Here is a 17,804-nt window from a genome sequence, read left to right as displayed (position 1 = left end):
ACATCCACTTTATATACTCTCACCTTCTAAAAAACCCATCTATCTATGTGTAAATCTATCGGCCTATCAGCTAATCAATCAATCAATCAATCTATCTATCTTTCTATCTATCGGCCTATCTATCGGCCTATCTATCGGCCTATCTATCGGCCTATCTATTTATCAGACTACCTATCCTTCAGTCTATCTATCTGTCTATCAATTTATTGGCCTATCTATCTATTGGCCAATAGATGGACCAATAGATAGATAGATGGACCAATAGATAGATAGACAGAGTGATAGATAGACAGGCCAATAGATAGACAGGCCGATAGACAGACAGACAGATAGACCGATAGATAGATAGAAAGACGGACCAATAGATAGATAGACAGACCGATAGATAGACAAGCCGACAGACAGGCTAACTGGTAGATAGATATGCCGATAGATAAGCTATCTATCGGCCTATCTATCTATTAGTCTATATATTGGCTTATCTATCTATCAGCATATCTGTCTATAAGCCCATCTATTGGTCTATCTATCTGTCTGTTGGTCCGTCTATCTGTCTGTCTATTGGTCCGTCTATCTGTCTGTCTATTGGTCCGTCTATTGGTCCGTCTATCTGTCTGTCTATATCTGTCTGTCTATTGGTACGTCTATCTGTCTGTCTATTGGCCCATCTATCTGTTAGTCTATATATCGGCTTATCTGTCTATCAGCCTATCTATTGGTCTGTCTATCTATTGGCCTATCTATCTATTAGTCTATATATTGGCTTATCTATCTATCAGCATATCTGTCTATAAGCCCATCTGTTGGTCCGTCTATCTGTCTGTCTATTGGTCCGTCTATCTGTCTGTCTGTTGGTCCGTCTATCTGTCTGTCTGTTGGTCCGTCTATCTGTCTGTCTATCCGTCTGTCTATTGGTCCGTCTATCACTCTGTCTATTGGTCCATCTATCTGTCTGTCTTTTTATCGGCTTATCTGTCTATCAGCCTATCTATTGGTCTGTCTATCTATCTATTGGTCTATCTATCTATTGGTCCTTCTATCTGTCTGTCTATTGGTCCATCTATCTGTTAGTCTATATATCGGCTTATCTGTCTATCAGCCTATCTATTGGTATATCTATCTATTGGTTTATCTATTGGTCCATCTATCAATCTACCTGGATAATATGATGTAATCAGATGAGACCAAATTTAAATTTGAGCATCAATTTGACTGGTCGTGTTTAAAGGCAGAAAATTTATGCATTTGACCCAAAGGACCTTTTGTAAAAAGCCAAAACTGCAGCCAACACTCAATTATCTGTGCAAATACAACACAAAAGGAACACCCCACAGGGAAGCAAAAGGGAAAAAAAAGCATTTTGAAAGTTATTATTCATATTATTCATTTTGTGATGAATGGATTAACCATGTTGAATAAATAGTTTTGTACTGAATTAGCAAAAAAAAAAGCAGGACCTAAGTGTTCCCTATGTGTTTGACCAATCAGCTACACAGCTGTTTTGTCCAAATCTGATAGTGAATTAACCAATCAAAATGCTCCAAAATGCTCTATTGACTATCACTGAAAGTTATCATTTTTTTCCTCTCCTGTAAAGTTGCTGTATTGGAGATAAGAGGATTTTGCATGTTCGTGACAATAAACATTTGCCTCATGTTCTTCTTTTCCCCAGAGTTTTAAAGGTTTTCTCAGTATTTAGTAAAGCAGAGTTTATTCCCTGTGATTTCATTACTGACTCACTGCTGCCATCAACTGGCCAATAGAAATAAGTGATTCATAGATACCTTATTTACATACTGTTCACTTTAAATAATTTCATGTAATTATTTCAGTAACTGTTCACAATAAGGGTGCATTAATCAACAGTATTTACGACAAAACGCATTAAAATCTAATCATTATTGACACTATTTAAGATATTATTAATCAGTACACACTTTTTAACTGTGTCTCAATTCATTATTTACAACTTTCTTAAGCATCAAAATTTAGCAATGACTAAACTAGTGTCAATTCAATGTTTATTACTGTTATATGAGCATTTAGGTGGTTTTATCTGGGGAGCTGTTTGTTAACTTGCGGTTTCTAAGGCTGGTAACTCTGATGAACTTATCCTGTACAACAGAGGAAACTCTTGCTCCTCCTTTCCTGGAGTGGTCCTGATGAACGCCAGTTCCATCAGATAGTCTTTTTTTATTTATTTAGTTGAGTAGTTGTTGCTTCTCATAATCTGGATTAGAACATTACTCAAATATTCTCTATTCACTGTATACCTGTAACTCTACCTCTTCACTACTTTACTTTAACTGATGCTCTCAAACACTTTATTAAGAGACAAGAAATTCAAGTAATTAACTCTTGATGAGTTCAGCACAGCTGTTAACTGAAAGCCTGAATTACAGGTGACTCTACCTCATAAAACTGACTGAAAAAATCCAGCAGAGATGTGCAAAACTGTCCTCCCATGCAAGAATGTAAAAATAAAACATATTCTGATTTGCTTAATACTTTTTAGTTTATTAAATAATTCCACATGTCTTCATAGTTTTATTGAGTTTAGTATAAATCTGTAATGCAGAACATTTTAAAATAATGAAAAACACTGAATTTAAGGTGTGTCTAAACTGGTACTGCATATATAAGCTTAGGTGCTTAATGCCTTTGAGCAGTAGTGTATACTGGTAACAATGAGAAGATGTTGATGGATAAACAGTATCAAGTAATGATCTATTTATAGGAACCAGGATCCAGACTGTAATGCTATTCAGACAAAATATAAAGGTTACTAGAAACAATAAAAATCATAATTAAACATTTAGACCCCAGACTCCATGTGTGGGGGCATGAAGATCAACAGATCGTTTTTATTCATTAAAATCCAGACACTATAAAGCACTATAACAGCCCAGAGGTCCAACAAAGCCGTTTAAGGGCTCCGTCACTTTTATGCAAATAAAAAGATGGTTCTGTAAATATTGCACGCAATACATCACTCATTAGCGTTAGCTTGTGCTAAACAGCAAAACACAAACAAGCCAGCGTTTCTTCAACTGATCTAGTGGGTGGGGCTCTGGTTGGGTTTGACAGATGAGGGGTGGAGCCAGAATAAGGGGTGTTTATAGTGTTTATAGGGGCAGTCGAGACCTGAGTTTCTCTGTTTTTGATATTTATAGGTTTATGTTTGAGTAAAATTAACCATGTTGTTTTATTCTATAAACTACAGACAACATTTCTCCCAAATTCCAAATAAAAATATTGTCATTTAGAGCATTTATTTGCAGAAAATGAGAAATGGCTGAAATAACAAAAAAGATGCAGAGCTTTCAGACCTCAAATAATGCAAAGAAAACAAGTTCATATTCATAAAGTTTTAAGAGATCCTGGTTTTTAATCACCTTTTTTATGCATCTTGGCATCATGTTCTCCTCCTCCACCAGTCTTACACACTGCTTTTGGATAACTTTATGCTGCTTTACTCCTGGTGCAGAAATTCAAGCAGTTCAGTTTGGTGGTTTGATGGCTTGTGATCATCCATCTTCATCTTGATTATATTCCAGAGCTTTTCAATTTTGTAAAATAAAAAAACTCATCAATTAATAATACACATTATTACCATAAGAATAAATTGCAGCATCTATAGCTGAGAGGCAGCAGAGCTCAGAGCATCACTGCAGACACAGAGATGAGCAGCGAGGACACGGCACTGTCCACCTGACCTTACAGGTCAACGACCAGGAGAGATTAGAGCAGGTCATTTTCCTCATCACCCGCTGCTAATACTCTCACTCCACACCAGGGGTCAGCGCTCTCATCAGCGGAGGGTCAGTCCGGCCGCAGGTTTCATTACAGCAGCTCTGACCAGAACACCCGGCCCCATGTTTAACAGCTGCTCTCAGGTGCTGCTGCTGCTTTTATTAGAAAGCTGAGAAAACTGAGTTTCCCAACAGCAAGGAGCATAAACTCTTCTCACATTGAAAGGATGAAGTGAGAGCAGAACAGCATGATTATTATTTTTTTATCACTAACACTATGAACTGAATATAAAGGAAACTGTCAACGTAAATATTTAATATTTTTCATGTGCCATGTGTTCATAACCAAAATTACTCCAAGAACGCAGCGATTACTCATCCAAAAGGTCATGAAAACCCCCTAAACAACATCCAAAGAACTCTACAGAGCTGAGCCATCATTACTCTGGTGTGTTAGCTTGTTATGCTAACTGGCTAGCGTTAGCTAGTGAGCTGTGCCAGTGGGCTTCTTTGGCGGTGCTCGACAGCGCCTCTAGAGTTATGGCGTGTATGTTAGGGATATGTTAAACACGGGGCCGGGTGTTCTGGTGTTCTGGTGACCCCTGGTGTGGAGTAAGGGTATTAGCAGCAGTTGCTGGGAAAAAATGGCCTGCTCTAATCTCTCCTTTACCGGTTCATCCATTATACCTGAGGGGATATTAAAACCAGTATGTATTTTTTTTTTTTTTACATACCGCCATACCACTAGAGGCACTGCAGAGCACTATTTAAAACAGCAGCACCAAAGAAGCATACTGGCACAGCTTATTAGCTAACTGCTAGCCAGTTAGCATAAGCTAATTCTGTGGACTTCTCTAGAGTTCTTTGTAAGCTGTTGTGGGGTCCTTTCATGACCTCTTGGATGAGTCATCACTGCGCTCCTAGGGTAATTTTGGTTGGCCAGGCACTCCTGGGAAGTTTCACCACTTTAGAACTTTAGAAATGGATTAATAACCTTTTCCAGACTGATAGATCTTAGTTACCTGAATTTCTTTGGATATTGGTATGATGTCTTTTGGTCAACTTTTTTTTTTTTATCAGGTAGGTTCTATTTAAGTGATTTCTTGATTGAGAACGGGTGTGGTTGGAAAAATGTAACTCAGGTAGGATAAACCACAGTTAAATTATTTTGTAACTGAGCGGCAAATACTTTTCCATTACTTAATAATAAAAAACCTTAATTTAAAAACTGTATTTTGTGTTTACTTGTGTCGTTTTTTTTTTATTTGTTTGATGATCCGAAACATGTAAGATTGACAAACATGCAAAAAAATACCGTATCTCTGAGGGAACTGCACTCTAGTATTTACTAGTTAATCTCTGGTATGTGAAACCTTCTGAGGAGAACCTGAATACCTGAATTCAGCCCCTGAATGCAGCTTTATATGAGGGGAGCTCCTGCCCCGCCTGCAGAGTAAACACCCACAGCTGTACTGATCCTAAACTTATTACATCCAGATGGGTATATATATATATATACCCCTCTGGGGCAAAAAAGTAAATATAGTAAGAAAATTCTGTATATATATATATATATATATACAGTGAGTCCAAGAAGTATTTGATCCCTTGTTGATTTTCTTCGTTGGCCCACTAATAAAGACATGATCATTCTATACTTTTAATGGTAGATGTATTCTTACATGGAGAGACAGAATATTAAAAAGAAAATCCAGAAAATAAATCTAAGGAATATATATTAATTGATTTGTATTTCATGGAGTGAAATAAGTATTTGATCCCTTAGTATTCATTAGCAGTTCTGGCTTTTACAGACCAGTTAGACACTCCCAATCAACTTGTTACCTGACCTGAAGCCACCTGTTCTCACTAATCACTTGTGTGAAAAACACCTGTCCACAGAATCAGACAGATCACACAGATTTCAAGTCTCCAACATGGGTAAAACCAAAGAGCTGTCACAGGACCTCAGAGTCAGAATTGTTGACCTTCACAAAGCTGGAAGGTGTTGGATGTGAAAGTAACAACTATTGGTGCAATTATCAGAAAGTTTAAAGAGTATAACATGACAATCAACAGACCTCGGCCCGGTGCTCCAAAGAAGATTTCGCCTCGTGGGGTGGCAATGATGCTGAGAACGGTCAGAAATCGTCCTGCAACCACTCGGCAGGAGTTACCAAATGACCTGAAGGCAGCTGGGACCACAGTTTGCAAGGAAACAATTGGCAACACTTTGCGCAACAATGGATTCACATCCTGCAGTGCCCGAAAGGTACCCCTGCTGAAGAGAGCACATGTGGAGGCGCGCCTCAAGTATGCCAATGATCATTTGAAAGATGAACCAAGTTATTGGGAGAAGGTTTTGTGGTCAGACGAGACCAAAATTGAACTTTTTGGCCTCAACTCCACCCGCCATGTGTGGAGGAAGAAAAATGCTGCCTATGACCCCAAGAACACTGTGCCCACTGTCAAGCATGGAGGTGGAAGCATAATGTTTTGGGGGTGTTTCTCTGCCAAGGGTACAGGGCTACTTCACCGCATCACTGGGAAGATGGATGGAGCCGCACAATGTACCGCACAATCCTGAGGGACAACCTCCTCCCCTCTGCCAGGGATCTGAAAATGGGCCGTGGTTGGGTCTTCCAACATGATAACGACCCTAAACATACAGCAAAGGCAACAAAGGATTGGCTCAAGAAAAATCACATTAAGGTCATGGAGTGGCCCAGCCAGTCACCAGACCTCAATCCGATCGAAAATCTATGGAGGGAGCTGAAGGTCAGAGTTGCCAAGCGACAGCCCACCAACCTTCATGATTTAGAGAGGATCTGCAAAGAAGAGTGGGCCAAAATTCCCCCTGGTGTGTGTGCTAAACTTGTGGTTAACTACAATGAATATACTAGTATTTTAATTAACACCACTAATATAAATAAAAATAATTGAATATAATTTACATTACTTACATTCATTCTTTAAAACTTGAGTCTTAAGAAGAACAAGTGCGACTAATCGCAATTAATCACAGAATATTGTTGTGATTAATCTGATTACATTTTTGTATTAATTGACACGCCTAATTTAAATAAAACTGTCTTAAAATGACCATAATATATTTAAAGCCAATTATTTCTGGGAGAGTTTTTCACACTAAAATAATCGGTTACCATGACAGGTCTTTTTGTTTGAGTGTACAGAAAACACATACTGTATTTCACATGTATGACATGTTTAGTTCCTTAGCGAGTCAAAACTATCAGAAAAGAGATGATCTAAACCTGCCGATACAGAAAGCCAATCAAATTACAATATTTCATTAAAAAACTATTTCTCTAGACTTCTAAGCAGCACAGAATCAGGGCTAGAATGATGTGGTGTAATTCCAGCTCTACAGTGTAGAAATACAGCATGCTGCACTCACAGATATAAAAATGTTGAGCAGGTTCTCCAGGGTGGGCAGCTGTGGAATGAGCTTCTGCACCACTTTACTGAAAGCCTCGAAGATGGAGTGATCGTAGATACTCGTCAGGTAGAAGCTGAGAGGAAAGATCATATAGTTTTCAGTTAAAACGTAGTATAGTATTATATAGTATATAGCAGGGGTGCACAACTTATTTTAACCAAAGGCCAATTTCACATTAACACCTAGACCAGAGGGCCACACATTTTTACAGGTGTCTCCACACAAATTTGGAATACATTGTTTTACTATGCTACTATTGCATAATATCAATTGAGAGCTGTGCTGTGTCGGTGTCGTCTGTGCTCTCGTCCAAAGCAGCAGAAAAATATGTGACGTCGTTTATCCTGCTTTGTAACTGGCAGTATGAATTATTGGATCAACAATTGGAAATCAACAATTCGTCGCTGAATGGTTGTTCTCGAAAGACTAATGTTTTTAAATGCATCTTTGGCCTCTGGGAAAAATTCATCACAAGCCTTCACCATACAGTCTTTAACAAATTCTCCATCAATAAACGGGCGAGCAGATTTTGCTACGAGGTTAGCAATCCTGTAGCTAGCAATGGTACAGGCTTCGGACTCCTTTCGTCTCTTTTCAAACACGCCTTGTTGACTCACCAGTTGCTTTTTTAGTGCTTCAATCTTTTGCTTTCTGTCCTCACCTTGGAGATCGGCGAGTTTTGGGTGTTGTGTTTCGTAATGCCTGCGTAAATTATATTCCTTTGCCACTGCCACGCATTCCAAGCACACCAGACACGAGAAAACACCACTGCTTGTTTCATAAAAAAAAGTACTTTCCTAAATTTCCTATGTTCGAGATCCACTTTTCTTTTTTTACTCGTACTTGGTTTGGACAAAATCATGATACTGCTCAAGTAAGTCGTATTTTCCTATTTTAGTCACCTTTTGTTTATGTAGTCCCTGTTTTTGCTGCCGGAAAAACAGGTGATGGCTACGGGCGGGAGACTGAGTTAAGTTTCGGAAAGTAAACTTACTTTAGCGGGCCGTATGTTGTGCACCCCTGGCATATAGTATTACAATAGTATAAAAATTTTAATTATGTGAATAATAAGCTTTCTGAGCTACACTATACTTAAACAAATAAATAAAGGCACTGAAAAGAACTATTTTCATATACTTTCATAAAATGTGGTTCTTTTAATACATACAGAACTACCTGTAGAGCCGTTATTATATATATATATATCAGAGCAAATGTGCACAAACTTAGAATGCATTTCGCATCAAGAACAAATACAACAAATTATAATTCATATATTTATTCAGGTTTTTCATTATAATAATAATTATAATAATTTAGGCTTTCAGTTAACAGCTGTGCTGAACTCGTCAAGAGTTATTTACTTGAATTTCTTGTCTCTTAATAAAGTGTTTGAGAGCATCAGTTAAAGTAAAGTAGTGAAGAGGTAGAGTTACAGGTATACAGTGAATAGGGAATATTTGAGTAATGTTCTAATCCAGATTATGAGAAGCAGGAACTACTCAGCTAAATAAAGAAAAAATGGAGGTCAGTCAATCAGAAAAAAGAATTTCAAGTCAGTGCAAAAAACATCAAAAACATTATAGTGATGAAACTGGCACTCATCAGGACCGCCACAGGAAAGGATAGAAGAGCAAGAGTTTCCTCTGTTGTACAGGATAACTTCATCAGAGTTACCAGCCTCAGAAACCATTTTTTTGGTTTGCTTAACACTTTTTAAAGTTACAAGTTACTACATGATTCATTATGTGTTCCTTCATAGTCTGGATCACTTCACTATTCATTTACTATGAAGGAAAAACTTAACATTTATGATCGTTGTATGTATTTTGTCATACAATAAAAAAACTGTGTAATTCAGAAGTGAATTCTATAATTTTAAGTAACAAACCTTAAATGTATCCTCTCTAATCCAGCGTCTGCCAGGTCGTCGTTGGCTCGTTTGTGGATGTCTCTCTGTTTCTCGATCTTGTGGTCGTCAGAAAGTCCGTCCACTTTGTGAATGAACACCTCGAAGTTAATGTCCGGGTTCACTTTATACGCTCGAGTCACGGTGAGATGCAGTCTGCTCAGAGCTTCCACATAATCATCCTGAACAAACGACACGCAGAACATACAGATATACAATATAGATTACATATTAATGCATTATCTGGATCATAGACTGTGTATAGCTGGACAGAACATCGTCTCTCAAAAGTGAAGCCACCACAGGTCGGGCGCCCCCTGCTGTTCGGCTGCAGAAAGCTGTGTAACTCCACCCATCCCCATAGGTTTCAATGGCAAAACAGAACAACTTTCAATCAAATTTTTTCCAATATACTGTAATTCTACCTCCTTAATTTAAATGCAGCAGCTAGTGTAACCTCTGCTTATATTGTTAAATTTTTATATCCCCACAGAATTCTTTTCTTAAAACGTTATTCAGCTCTATTCAAAAAAGGTGTGGTTATTGTAAAGGGGCTGGTTATGGGCGGGACCAATAACAGACCGTGAGCTCCGCTCCGCCCCGCTCTGCAGCCTGTGACCTCGAGGCAGGCCTCAGGGGCGGGGTTATTTAAATGAGTAGGCTGCTCTCCACAGTCTTTCTCCCTCCTCTGGTCTCTACTGCGCAGAATCAGGTTTCAGAATCGCCAACATGGAGGAAGATTTTGGCTTCATTTTCATTGAATGAATGGGAACGGCGACACGGCGTCCATCTTTTTTTACAGTCTCTGATCTGGATGAACAGCAATTCAACAACTTAATTACAGTACCTTGATCTTGTCCTGTTATAGTGTGCATTATTAGGATTAGAGCTTAGATTCTCTTCCCGAACCCGACCTGACACCCGAGACCCAAGACCAGAGGCCTGACCCTACCACCACTTTCCTCAGTCAATAAATATTGTTCTTAAATAACAGGTCTATGCTTCTTCAGTGTTGCCATGTTAATTGACATCATTCTAAACAGATTTTGCTTATTCAAACCACTTAAAATGTTGTTAAAAAGCTCATTTTTAGCCATCTAATCGGTATCGGGGAGAACGTGCATGGGCTCGGATTATTTGGGCCTGATCTAAGCTCTAATTAAAATACACTGATTAAAAAAGGAAGCAGTGCAATAAGTGTAAGAGTCATATTATAAAAAATTAACCAATCATGCGACCCTACACGCAGCGCAGGGAGCAGATAGCTTCCACACCTGCAGCAGAATCGCACCATTCGAATCCATTTGAAGTGAACTGCAGACCACAGAAATCAGTAGAACCAGGATTAATACTATGGACTGATCGCCCCAGGCTCCAAAACAGCTTCACCAAATGTACCAGACCCACAGAGCAAGCACATCCGTGTCCGAAAAAAAAAAGCTACTGGTTCAACTCAAATTGTGTGGACAAACTGGAATTTCCATTCACTAAGGCTGTACTCACACTAGGCAATCCGTGCCGTTACCTGCCAACAGTGCGCAAGTAAGTAAGTGTAAGTGTGTAAGTGTGCATAGGCACGGATTGTTTAAACGCAGTGTGAGTGCAGGCCAGTGGGGGAGTGGGGAGGGGGCAGAGCCCAAACGTAAAGGACAAGACCCGTACCTGAGAGTCAATAACGAAGATGAGCGCTCCCGTCCCTCGGAATATCATCTCGTAGTCGAAGGTGGGGTCGAAGAAATCGATCTGTCCAGGAAAGTCCCAGATCTGGAAGCTGACGAAGGAGCTGTTGGACACGTCCTCCCTGCAGATCTTATTGGTGCTCTCCAGGAACAGGGTCTCGTTGGGGGACATCTTGTGGAACACCACCTTCTGTATGGAGGACTTCCCGCTGCGCCGTAAACCCATCAGCAGTATCCGCGGCTTCACCTCACCGCTGAATGGATCTCTGAATCCCAGAACTGCATAAAGACAATCAGAACAGAAAACAACCATTATTTTACATATTTAAACAGGAACTCCCTTTCATGTCCCCTCGTCCCTTTAGCGAGACTCGAGGCGCAGACTTTAAATCAAAGGACTTTATCTTAAACCCCGTCCTTTTACTTCTGTACCCAAACCTGCTGTACAGTAAACGCTCCTGTAATTTAAATTAAACAGAGCAGTGAATTATTAAAGCTTCTATTACAATACAGAGAATTAACAGCCTTTAATCTTCTGTGCCTGAAGCATAAGCTACTCTGTTTGTATTAAATAAGATCAGAAGAACAGTTCGTACAACAAGAAAGGAAACTTAAAGCAAGATTATGCAACAACACTGGTAGAGCCTAGGGCTGGCAATTAATCAAAAATTAATAAAAACTGACATTTAAACTTTTAACCAAATTAATCTCACTCATATCAGTTATATCTATTTTTTTATTCTGTTTTAATTCAGTTTACACATAAAAAAACTTTAGATTTTTATTAATTTAATTAAAAAAATCTTTTTATTCAGTTTTTATTCCGTTTCGATCTATTATTATTATTTTTTTTGCTTAGACAACGTTTTAACATAATCCAGCAGTTATTTTAACCATGTGGCCAGATTTCATGATGAATGGACCAATAGAAATGCTCCAGATTGTAGGGGGGGGGGGGCTATATGATTTGGGGTTGCTGCAGTTAGTCAGGTAAAGGTGCGGTCCAACCAAAGTCTTATACCTTTTTATTTGGCCAGGCAATATATATATATATATAGAAAAGTAACACTGCCCATCGCCCTGAACACACTGTCCCTACTGTGAAACATGGTGGTGGCATCATGCTGTGGGGATGCTTTTCTTCAGCAGGAACATGGTTAGGAAGCTGGTCAGGGTTGATAGGAAGATGGATGGAGCTAAATACAGGGCAATCCTGGAAAAAGAAAACCTGTTGTAGGCTGCAAAAGACTTAAGACCTTCCGGCAAGACGATGACCCTAAACATACAGCCAGAGCTACAGTAGAATTGTTTATATCAGAGAATATTCATGTGTTAGATGATCCAATAAAAGTACTAAAAATAGCTAAATAGCTCACATTGAGCTTCTGTTGAGACATGAAATTTCTGTCTGCTGTTCACAGACGCTCTCCATCCAACCTGGCTGAGCTTCAGCTGTTTTGTCTGTAGATGCTTCAAGGCGGTAGAGTCAAAACTGCAAAAGACCACACTAAACGCTAGCTCTTTTGCCGTTCAGAGGTGAATATCATCGTACTGTAGCCTGCTGCAAAACCCTGGCTAGTACTGCTGGAGCAGAATTAGCATTAGCCAGTAACCGTGCTAAGCGCTAGCTCTTTAGCTGTTCAGAGGTGAGTATATTAGACAGTAGCCTGCATGTTTGCCGCATTAAAACAAGCTACATGGGACGAACCACTAGCTAATATCAACCTGGCTTACCTGAACACTCAGGGTTCCTCAGTGTAGCGCTGTCAGGAGGCATTAGTCGCTAACCGCAGCTAGTTCTAGCAGTTAGCTGCTAATGCTAATGCGGCTGCAGATTTTTAGTGTAAATCTGGATATCTAATCTTACTGTAAATAAACAGAAGCTCTTTACTCACCCAAATAAACAGTGTTTAGGAGTAAAATCTGTGTAGATTAACATCCAGCGCTCATTTGACTTTAAAATAATTTATATATATATTTTTTTTAAGAAGTACAGTTTTGTTTACTTAATTTAACTCAGCATAGCTTTACAGGTCTCGGCACAAAGTGGCAAGATCTACTGAATTAGAAGGACAACATGGCGACACCCCCGACCCCTGTTCCTTACTAGTGTTGCATTTGAAAATAGACCGTAAAATAGACGTTTATAGATAGTGCGCCTTATAGTGCACAAAAATATGGCACATAATAATGTGTGTGTGTGTGTGTGTTAGTGTGTGTGTGTGTGTGTACACAGGGGTTGCAGCCAACACCCTGTCTGCACTCCTCCTGATCACATGCTCCTGATGAGAGCTCTGGAGCTCTGGACTGAGGATCGCCGGCTGCGTTTAGGGAAAGCGAGTTCCACTTCCAGTCCCAAAATACTACAGCTTCTTCAGCTTCTTCCTCCTGTGACGCTTCTGAGAAAAGGAGTGGGCATGTGATATAACGGCCCCACCCCCTAACAACACCTCACAGTAAACATCACTGGACTGATTCATATCTATCTATCTAGCAGGGCCTCAGACTGTAGGCTGGGTGCTGCTCAGAGGTCAAGGGGCAAGCAGAGTGGAAAACTGGGAGTAGGTTGTCCCTGAAAACACAGTTATTAGTCTTTGACCTGCTCAGAGGCCTGCAGATTGACTTTCATGCATATTTATTCAACAGCACACTCTATAGAAGGGGTATTTAATTAGAATTCAGTTCGGAGAAAATTTCTCAGACCAAGGTTCGGACCGTCGTCATTTTTAACTTAATGTGTAATAATTCAGTGAGATATCCTGTTTACTGAAGAAGCCTAGTAGTTCTATCAGTATTTTATGTCATCATCAACAACTGAAAGACAAATCAAATTACAAATACTATTCAGTATATTTCAACAATATTTATTGTTTCAAATGTTAAACTGAATTAAATTATTTATAAGGACCAAAAATAACATTTATGTTTTTTTTTCCCCTCACTACAAGTAAAAACAGAATGCTTTTGAAAAAAAGTGCATCATCATGTGCTTATTAACAGGAAAAAAATAAACAAAATGTTCAGTCTCCTTGTTAACTCGATTTAACAGTTTATTTCCCTCTTACATTATTCATTTCTTTTTTAGTAGTAATAACTTGTTTTGTCTCTATTCCTCTTTCTTTTAACATTTACCTTTTTACCATATACCTCTTACAACACCTAACAGGACATCCTGGGATATGATTTCTGTTTTTTTTGTGGTTGATGATGCTAGCATTAGGGCTGCACGATATTGGAAAAATTTTACATTGCAAATGTTCTTTTTTTTGACGATATATATCACGATATTAAACAACTCCGGGCCCATGACGTCACCAGCCCCGCCCCCATCCGTGCGCTAAGTCACCGCAGAGCTTAACTCAAAACCCGAGGAAACAGCAAAACAACAGTAATCAGTTCTTTAATCTGGCATTTAAATTGCCTTTTAAAAGGTAAATAATAGCATTTTTTTCTGGGATTAAAAGCGTGAATTCAGCTGTAACTGGAAATATCTGTGCTGTAAAACTGTGCTGAACTGAGGTGCCGTTTTAAGAATGAAATCCTAAGTAATCAGTAGTTTATCGGTTTGGGTTTGCATTGGAAACCTCTGGGTCCGGACTATTAGTGACCTCTGCTCTATAGAGTGATGAGCGTGACTTATATTTGGTGTTATAAATGTATAAATGGGGGCCTGTGCATCTCAGTATTTTATGGCCCTGTTCACACATGGCATTAACATGTGTTCCTTTCCTTGCACAGCCTGATGAGAGCCAGTTTCATCAATGTTTTTGATGGTCTTTGTGACTACACTTGACCTTCATTTCTTCTTAAAGTCATTTTTTTCTTTACTTAGTTGAGTAGTTCTTGTTTCTCATAATCTGGATTAGAACATTACTCAAATATTCACTATTCACTGTATACCTGTAACTCTACCTCTTCACTACTTTACAACTGATGCTATCAAACTTGAACATTAAGAAACCATGAAAAATGTCTTTATTACTGCAGTTCTTCACTTCTACACCTGTCAAACTAACTCTAATTCTAATTCTCTTCACTCCTGAAACTGAGACTCAGTGTTTAATCATGTTAATCTGAGCTAAAGGCTAAAGATGCTGTTTCCATGTGGATCAGCCAGACGTGACTCTTCCTGTAGCAGTTTTTTTCTCCAGTTTCCAAGAGTCTTTTGAAGGTGTAGGAAACAGCCCTCACTTTACTCACTTTACTTTAAATAGTTATAAAGTTCTGTCTTTTTTTAGTTATTATGATGACAACACTATATTTAACAGAATTTGTTTTAGCATTGCTTTACTACAAACAAAGGAAAATGGAAATTGAGGGGGAAAAAAACAAATTATCCATTACTAAAGCTCAGTTTATTTTTACTGCCACTTACCAGCTGTAAGCTGTTAGCCAATTAATTGACAAACAATACATGTTTAATCTCTTTTATACATATACTATATAATAATTATGTACACTTAATTTTGCACTATTTTTGATTATTGACCGAGGACCAAAGATCTAAAATTGCAAGAATAAAGGGAAAACGTTTGTCCATTACTATTGGCCCTTGATATTAAATTGTCCAGTATACATACTTCGCACACTATTATAATACCCTATGACCCCTTGACCCCCAAAGCCTCTTATGATGGTGTTCTTCAACCCTGGTTAATGTTTAGGTTATTTATTTATTTTTTGCACATTTTAGTGCTTTCCCTGCTTCAACACACCCACTTCCACTGGAGCAGTAATATAGTACAGGACAGTGGATCTCATGGATCAGGGCTGACGAAAAAGCCAAGTAATACAGGGTACAGAACTTCCAGGCAAGGGGAGCATAAAGGTTATTAAATGCATTTTTAAAACAGTAACTAAACCCCCTGATTTTAGCTGACTCCACCCTCAGCTCAAAGAAATTGGGAGGGGTAGTTTGGGTGGGGCACTGGGTGATGTATGGGTTTAGGGGCGGGTCAGAAGGAAGAACTGATTGGGCTGAGCAGTGTGCCTCTGATAGCGGCGAGACGCAGATGGTTCACGGCACACAGCATGATTATTAATTGATTGATTTGCATATTGTGATGATTTGTCCGCCTACCAAAGTACACAGTTCAGCCAATCAGCTCTCATTTCCGTTCCACCCCTAAACCCATACATCACCACATGCATTTTTCAAATTTGAGCCGAGGGTGGAATCAGCTCAAACCAGAGGGTTTAGTTACCCTTTAAAGGTTAGGAAATGTTTATAAAACCTTTAAGTAGGACTGGTATGTTTTATTACTTCAAAGGAACACTTTAAATTTCATCTATTAACTCTTTCAGACCCTGTGTCCATTGCAATGTACATTGTGTGTATTTCTCTGCACTTACCACATAATAGGATATAGGATCATTTATCCTCTAATCAAACTGCAGTTTAACCCCTCTATTTTTAACATCTGTTAGGAGCTTTTTTTTACAATTTATGAATGATTTGTGAAATTATATAAATATATATAAAAGTTATATGGAGTAAAAATAAGAATGTCTAACAAATTATTGCAATAGCAATGCAATGAACATAAAAACACATTATTTATTTATTTATTTATTTATTTATTTGCTGAATCTTGTTTTAGTGCATTGCAAACAGAAACTGTATTCTTATATTTTTAAAATAAAAAAAAACACTTTACCAAATTAAAAAACCTCTGGAATATAATCAAGAGGAAAGAAAATGGATGATCACAAGCCATAAAACCAAACTTAACTGTTTGCACCAGGAGTGGCATAAAGTTATCCAAAAGCAGTGTGTAAGACTGGTGGAGGAGAACATGATGCCAAGATGCATTAAAAAAACTGTGATTAAAAAACAGGGTTATTCCACCAAATATTGATTTCTAAACTTTTTTGAATATGAACTTGTTTTTTTGCATTATTTGAGGTCTGAAAGCTCTGCATCTTTTTTTGTTATTTCAGTCATTTCTCATGTTCTGTAAATAAATGCTCTAAATGAGAATATTTTTATTTGGAATTTGGGAGAAATGTTGTCTGTAGTTTATAGAATAAAACAACAATGTTCATTTTACTCAAACATAAACCTATAAATAGCAAAATCAGAGAAACTGATTCAGAAACTGAAGTGCTCTCTTTATTTTTTTTCCAGAGCTGTATTTTAGGTGTGTAAAGGTTGATAAATAAAGTAAGTTTTATGGATTAGTGAGAGTTTAATGGCAGTGGATGACCTTCCAGCTCTCAGAAACAGTAAAAGCAGAGAGAGAGAGAAGTGAGTCTGACCTCCCTGATCACAGTCTCCCTCCGCCTCCGGAAAAGCTTCAAAATCATCCTCGTCGTAGAAGCTGAACTCCAGCGCTTCGTCCTCTCCGTCCTCCCCGCCGCCGCGCTTCTCCCCCGGGCTGCTCATTCTCCGCGCGGCCGCTGCTGCAGCTCCGGATCCTCCGCACGGTCACCTGATCCGAGCGGGCCATGCTGAACTCTCCCCCCGCCCACCGCGCCCTCTCAGCGGCCTCGCCGCGCACCAGCCCGCCACACTGCGGCTATTCATGGAGAGAGAGGCTGTCATTCCTTTACACACACACACACACACACACACACACACACACACACACACACACACACACACACACACACACACACACTTCTCACAGTCAGCTGTTGCTCTTTGTTTATGATACGCCTCCTCCTCACCCTGGAATTATGGGAATTGTAGTTTTTGTAGTCTTTGATGTTAAAAGTTCTGATCAGTAAAACTGATCATACTGGATTTGAATTATGTTCCAAGGATGAATGGAAAATGATGTTTCTGAGTGTATAATTCACTCACAAACAAAAGTTTAGTAAATAAATTAATAAATAATTATGAATTAAATTAAGTTAAAAAATAATCATTTTTTAACATTGTTATTTTTATCTTATATAACTTCTGTTATTTCACAAATCATCTTTATGCAGTAAAATTTAATCAATACATGATAGGAGCAAAAAAAAAGAGAAACTGCTGAAATAACAAAAAAGATGCAGAG

General features: G+C 38.7%; 1 protein-coding gene across 2 annotated transcripts in view; it reads right to left on the bottom strand.

Moving 5' to 3' along the window:
* Positions 1–17,415, bottom strand: part of rragd (ras-related GTP binding D) — a 34,318-nt gene extending 16,903 nt beyond the window's left edge. For both annotated transcript variants that reach the window (XR_007423995.1, XM_022673289.2), the window contains exons 1-4: positions 17,059–17,415; positions 10,784–11,079; positions 9,104–9,303; positions 7,171–7,285 (exon numbers count right to left, since the gene is read on the bottom strand). Coding sequence is in view for 1 of the 2 variants with exons in the window: in XM_022673289.2 (XP_022529010.1) it covers positions 7,171–7,285; positions 9,104–9,303; positions 10,784–11,079; positions 17,059–17,185 (738 nt within the window). In the remaining variant the exon portion in view is untranslated. The remainder of the gene's footprint in view (positions 1–7,170; positions 7,286–9,103; positions 9,304–10,783; positions 11,080–17,058) is intronic.
* Positions 17,416–17,804: the final 389 nt, after the last annotated feature.

Source organism: Astyanax mexicanus, chromosome 14, assembly GCF_023375975.1.
Source record: "Astyanax mexicanus isolate ESR-SI-001 chromosome 14, AstMex3_surface, whole genome shotgun sequence".
Taxonomy (NCBI): domain Eukaryota; kingdom Metazoa; phylum Chordata; class Actinopteri; order Characiformes; family Acestrorhamphidae; genus Astyanax; species Astyanax mexicanus.
This window is presented reverse-complemented; position numbering and strand designations above follow the sequence as displayed.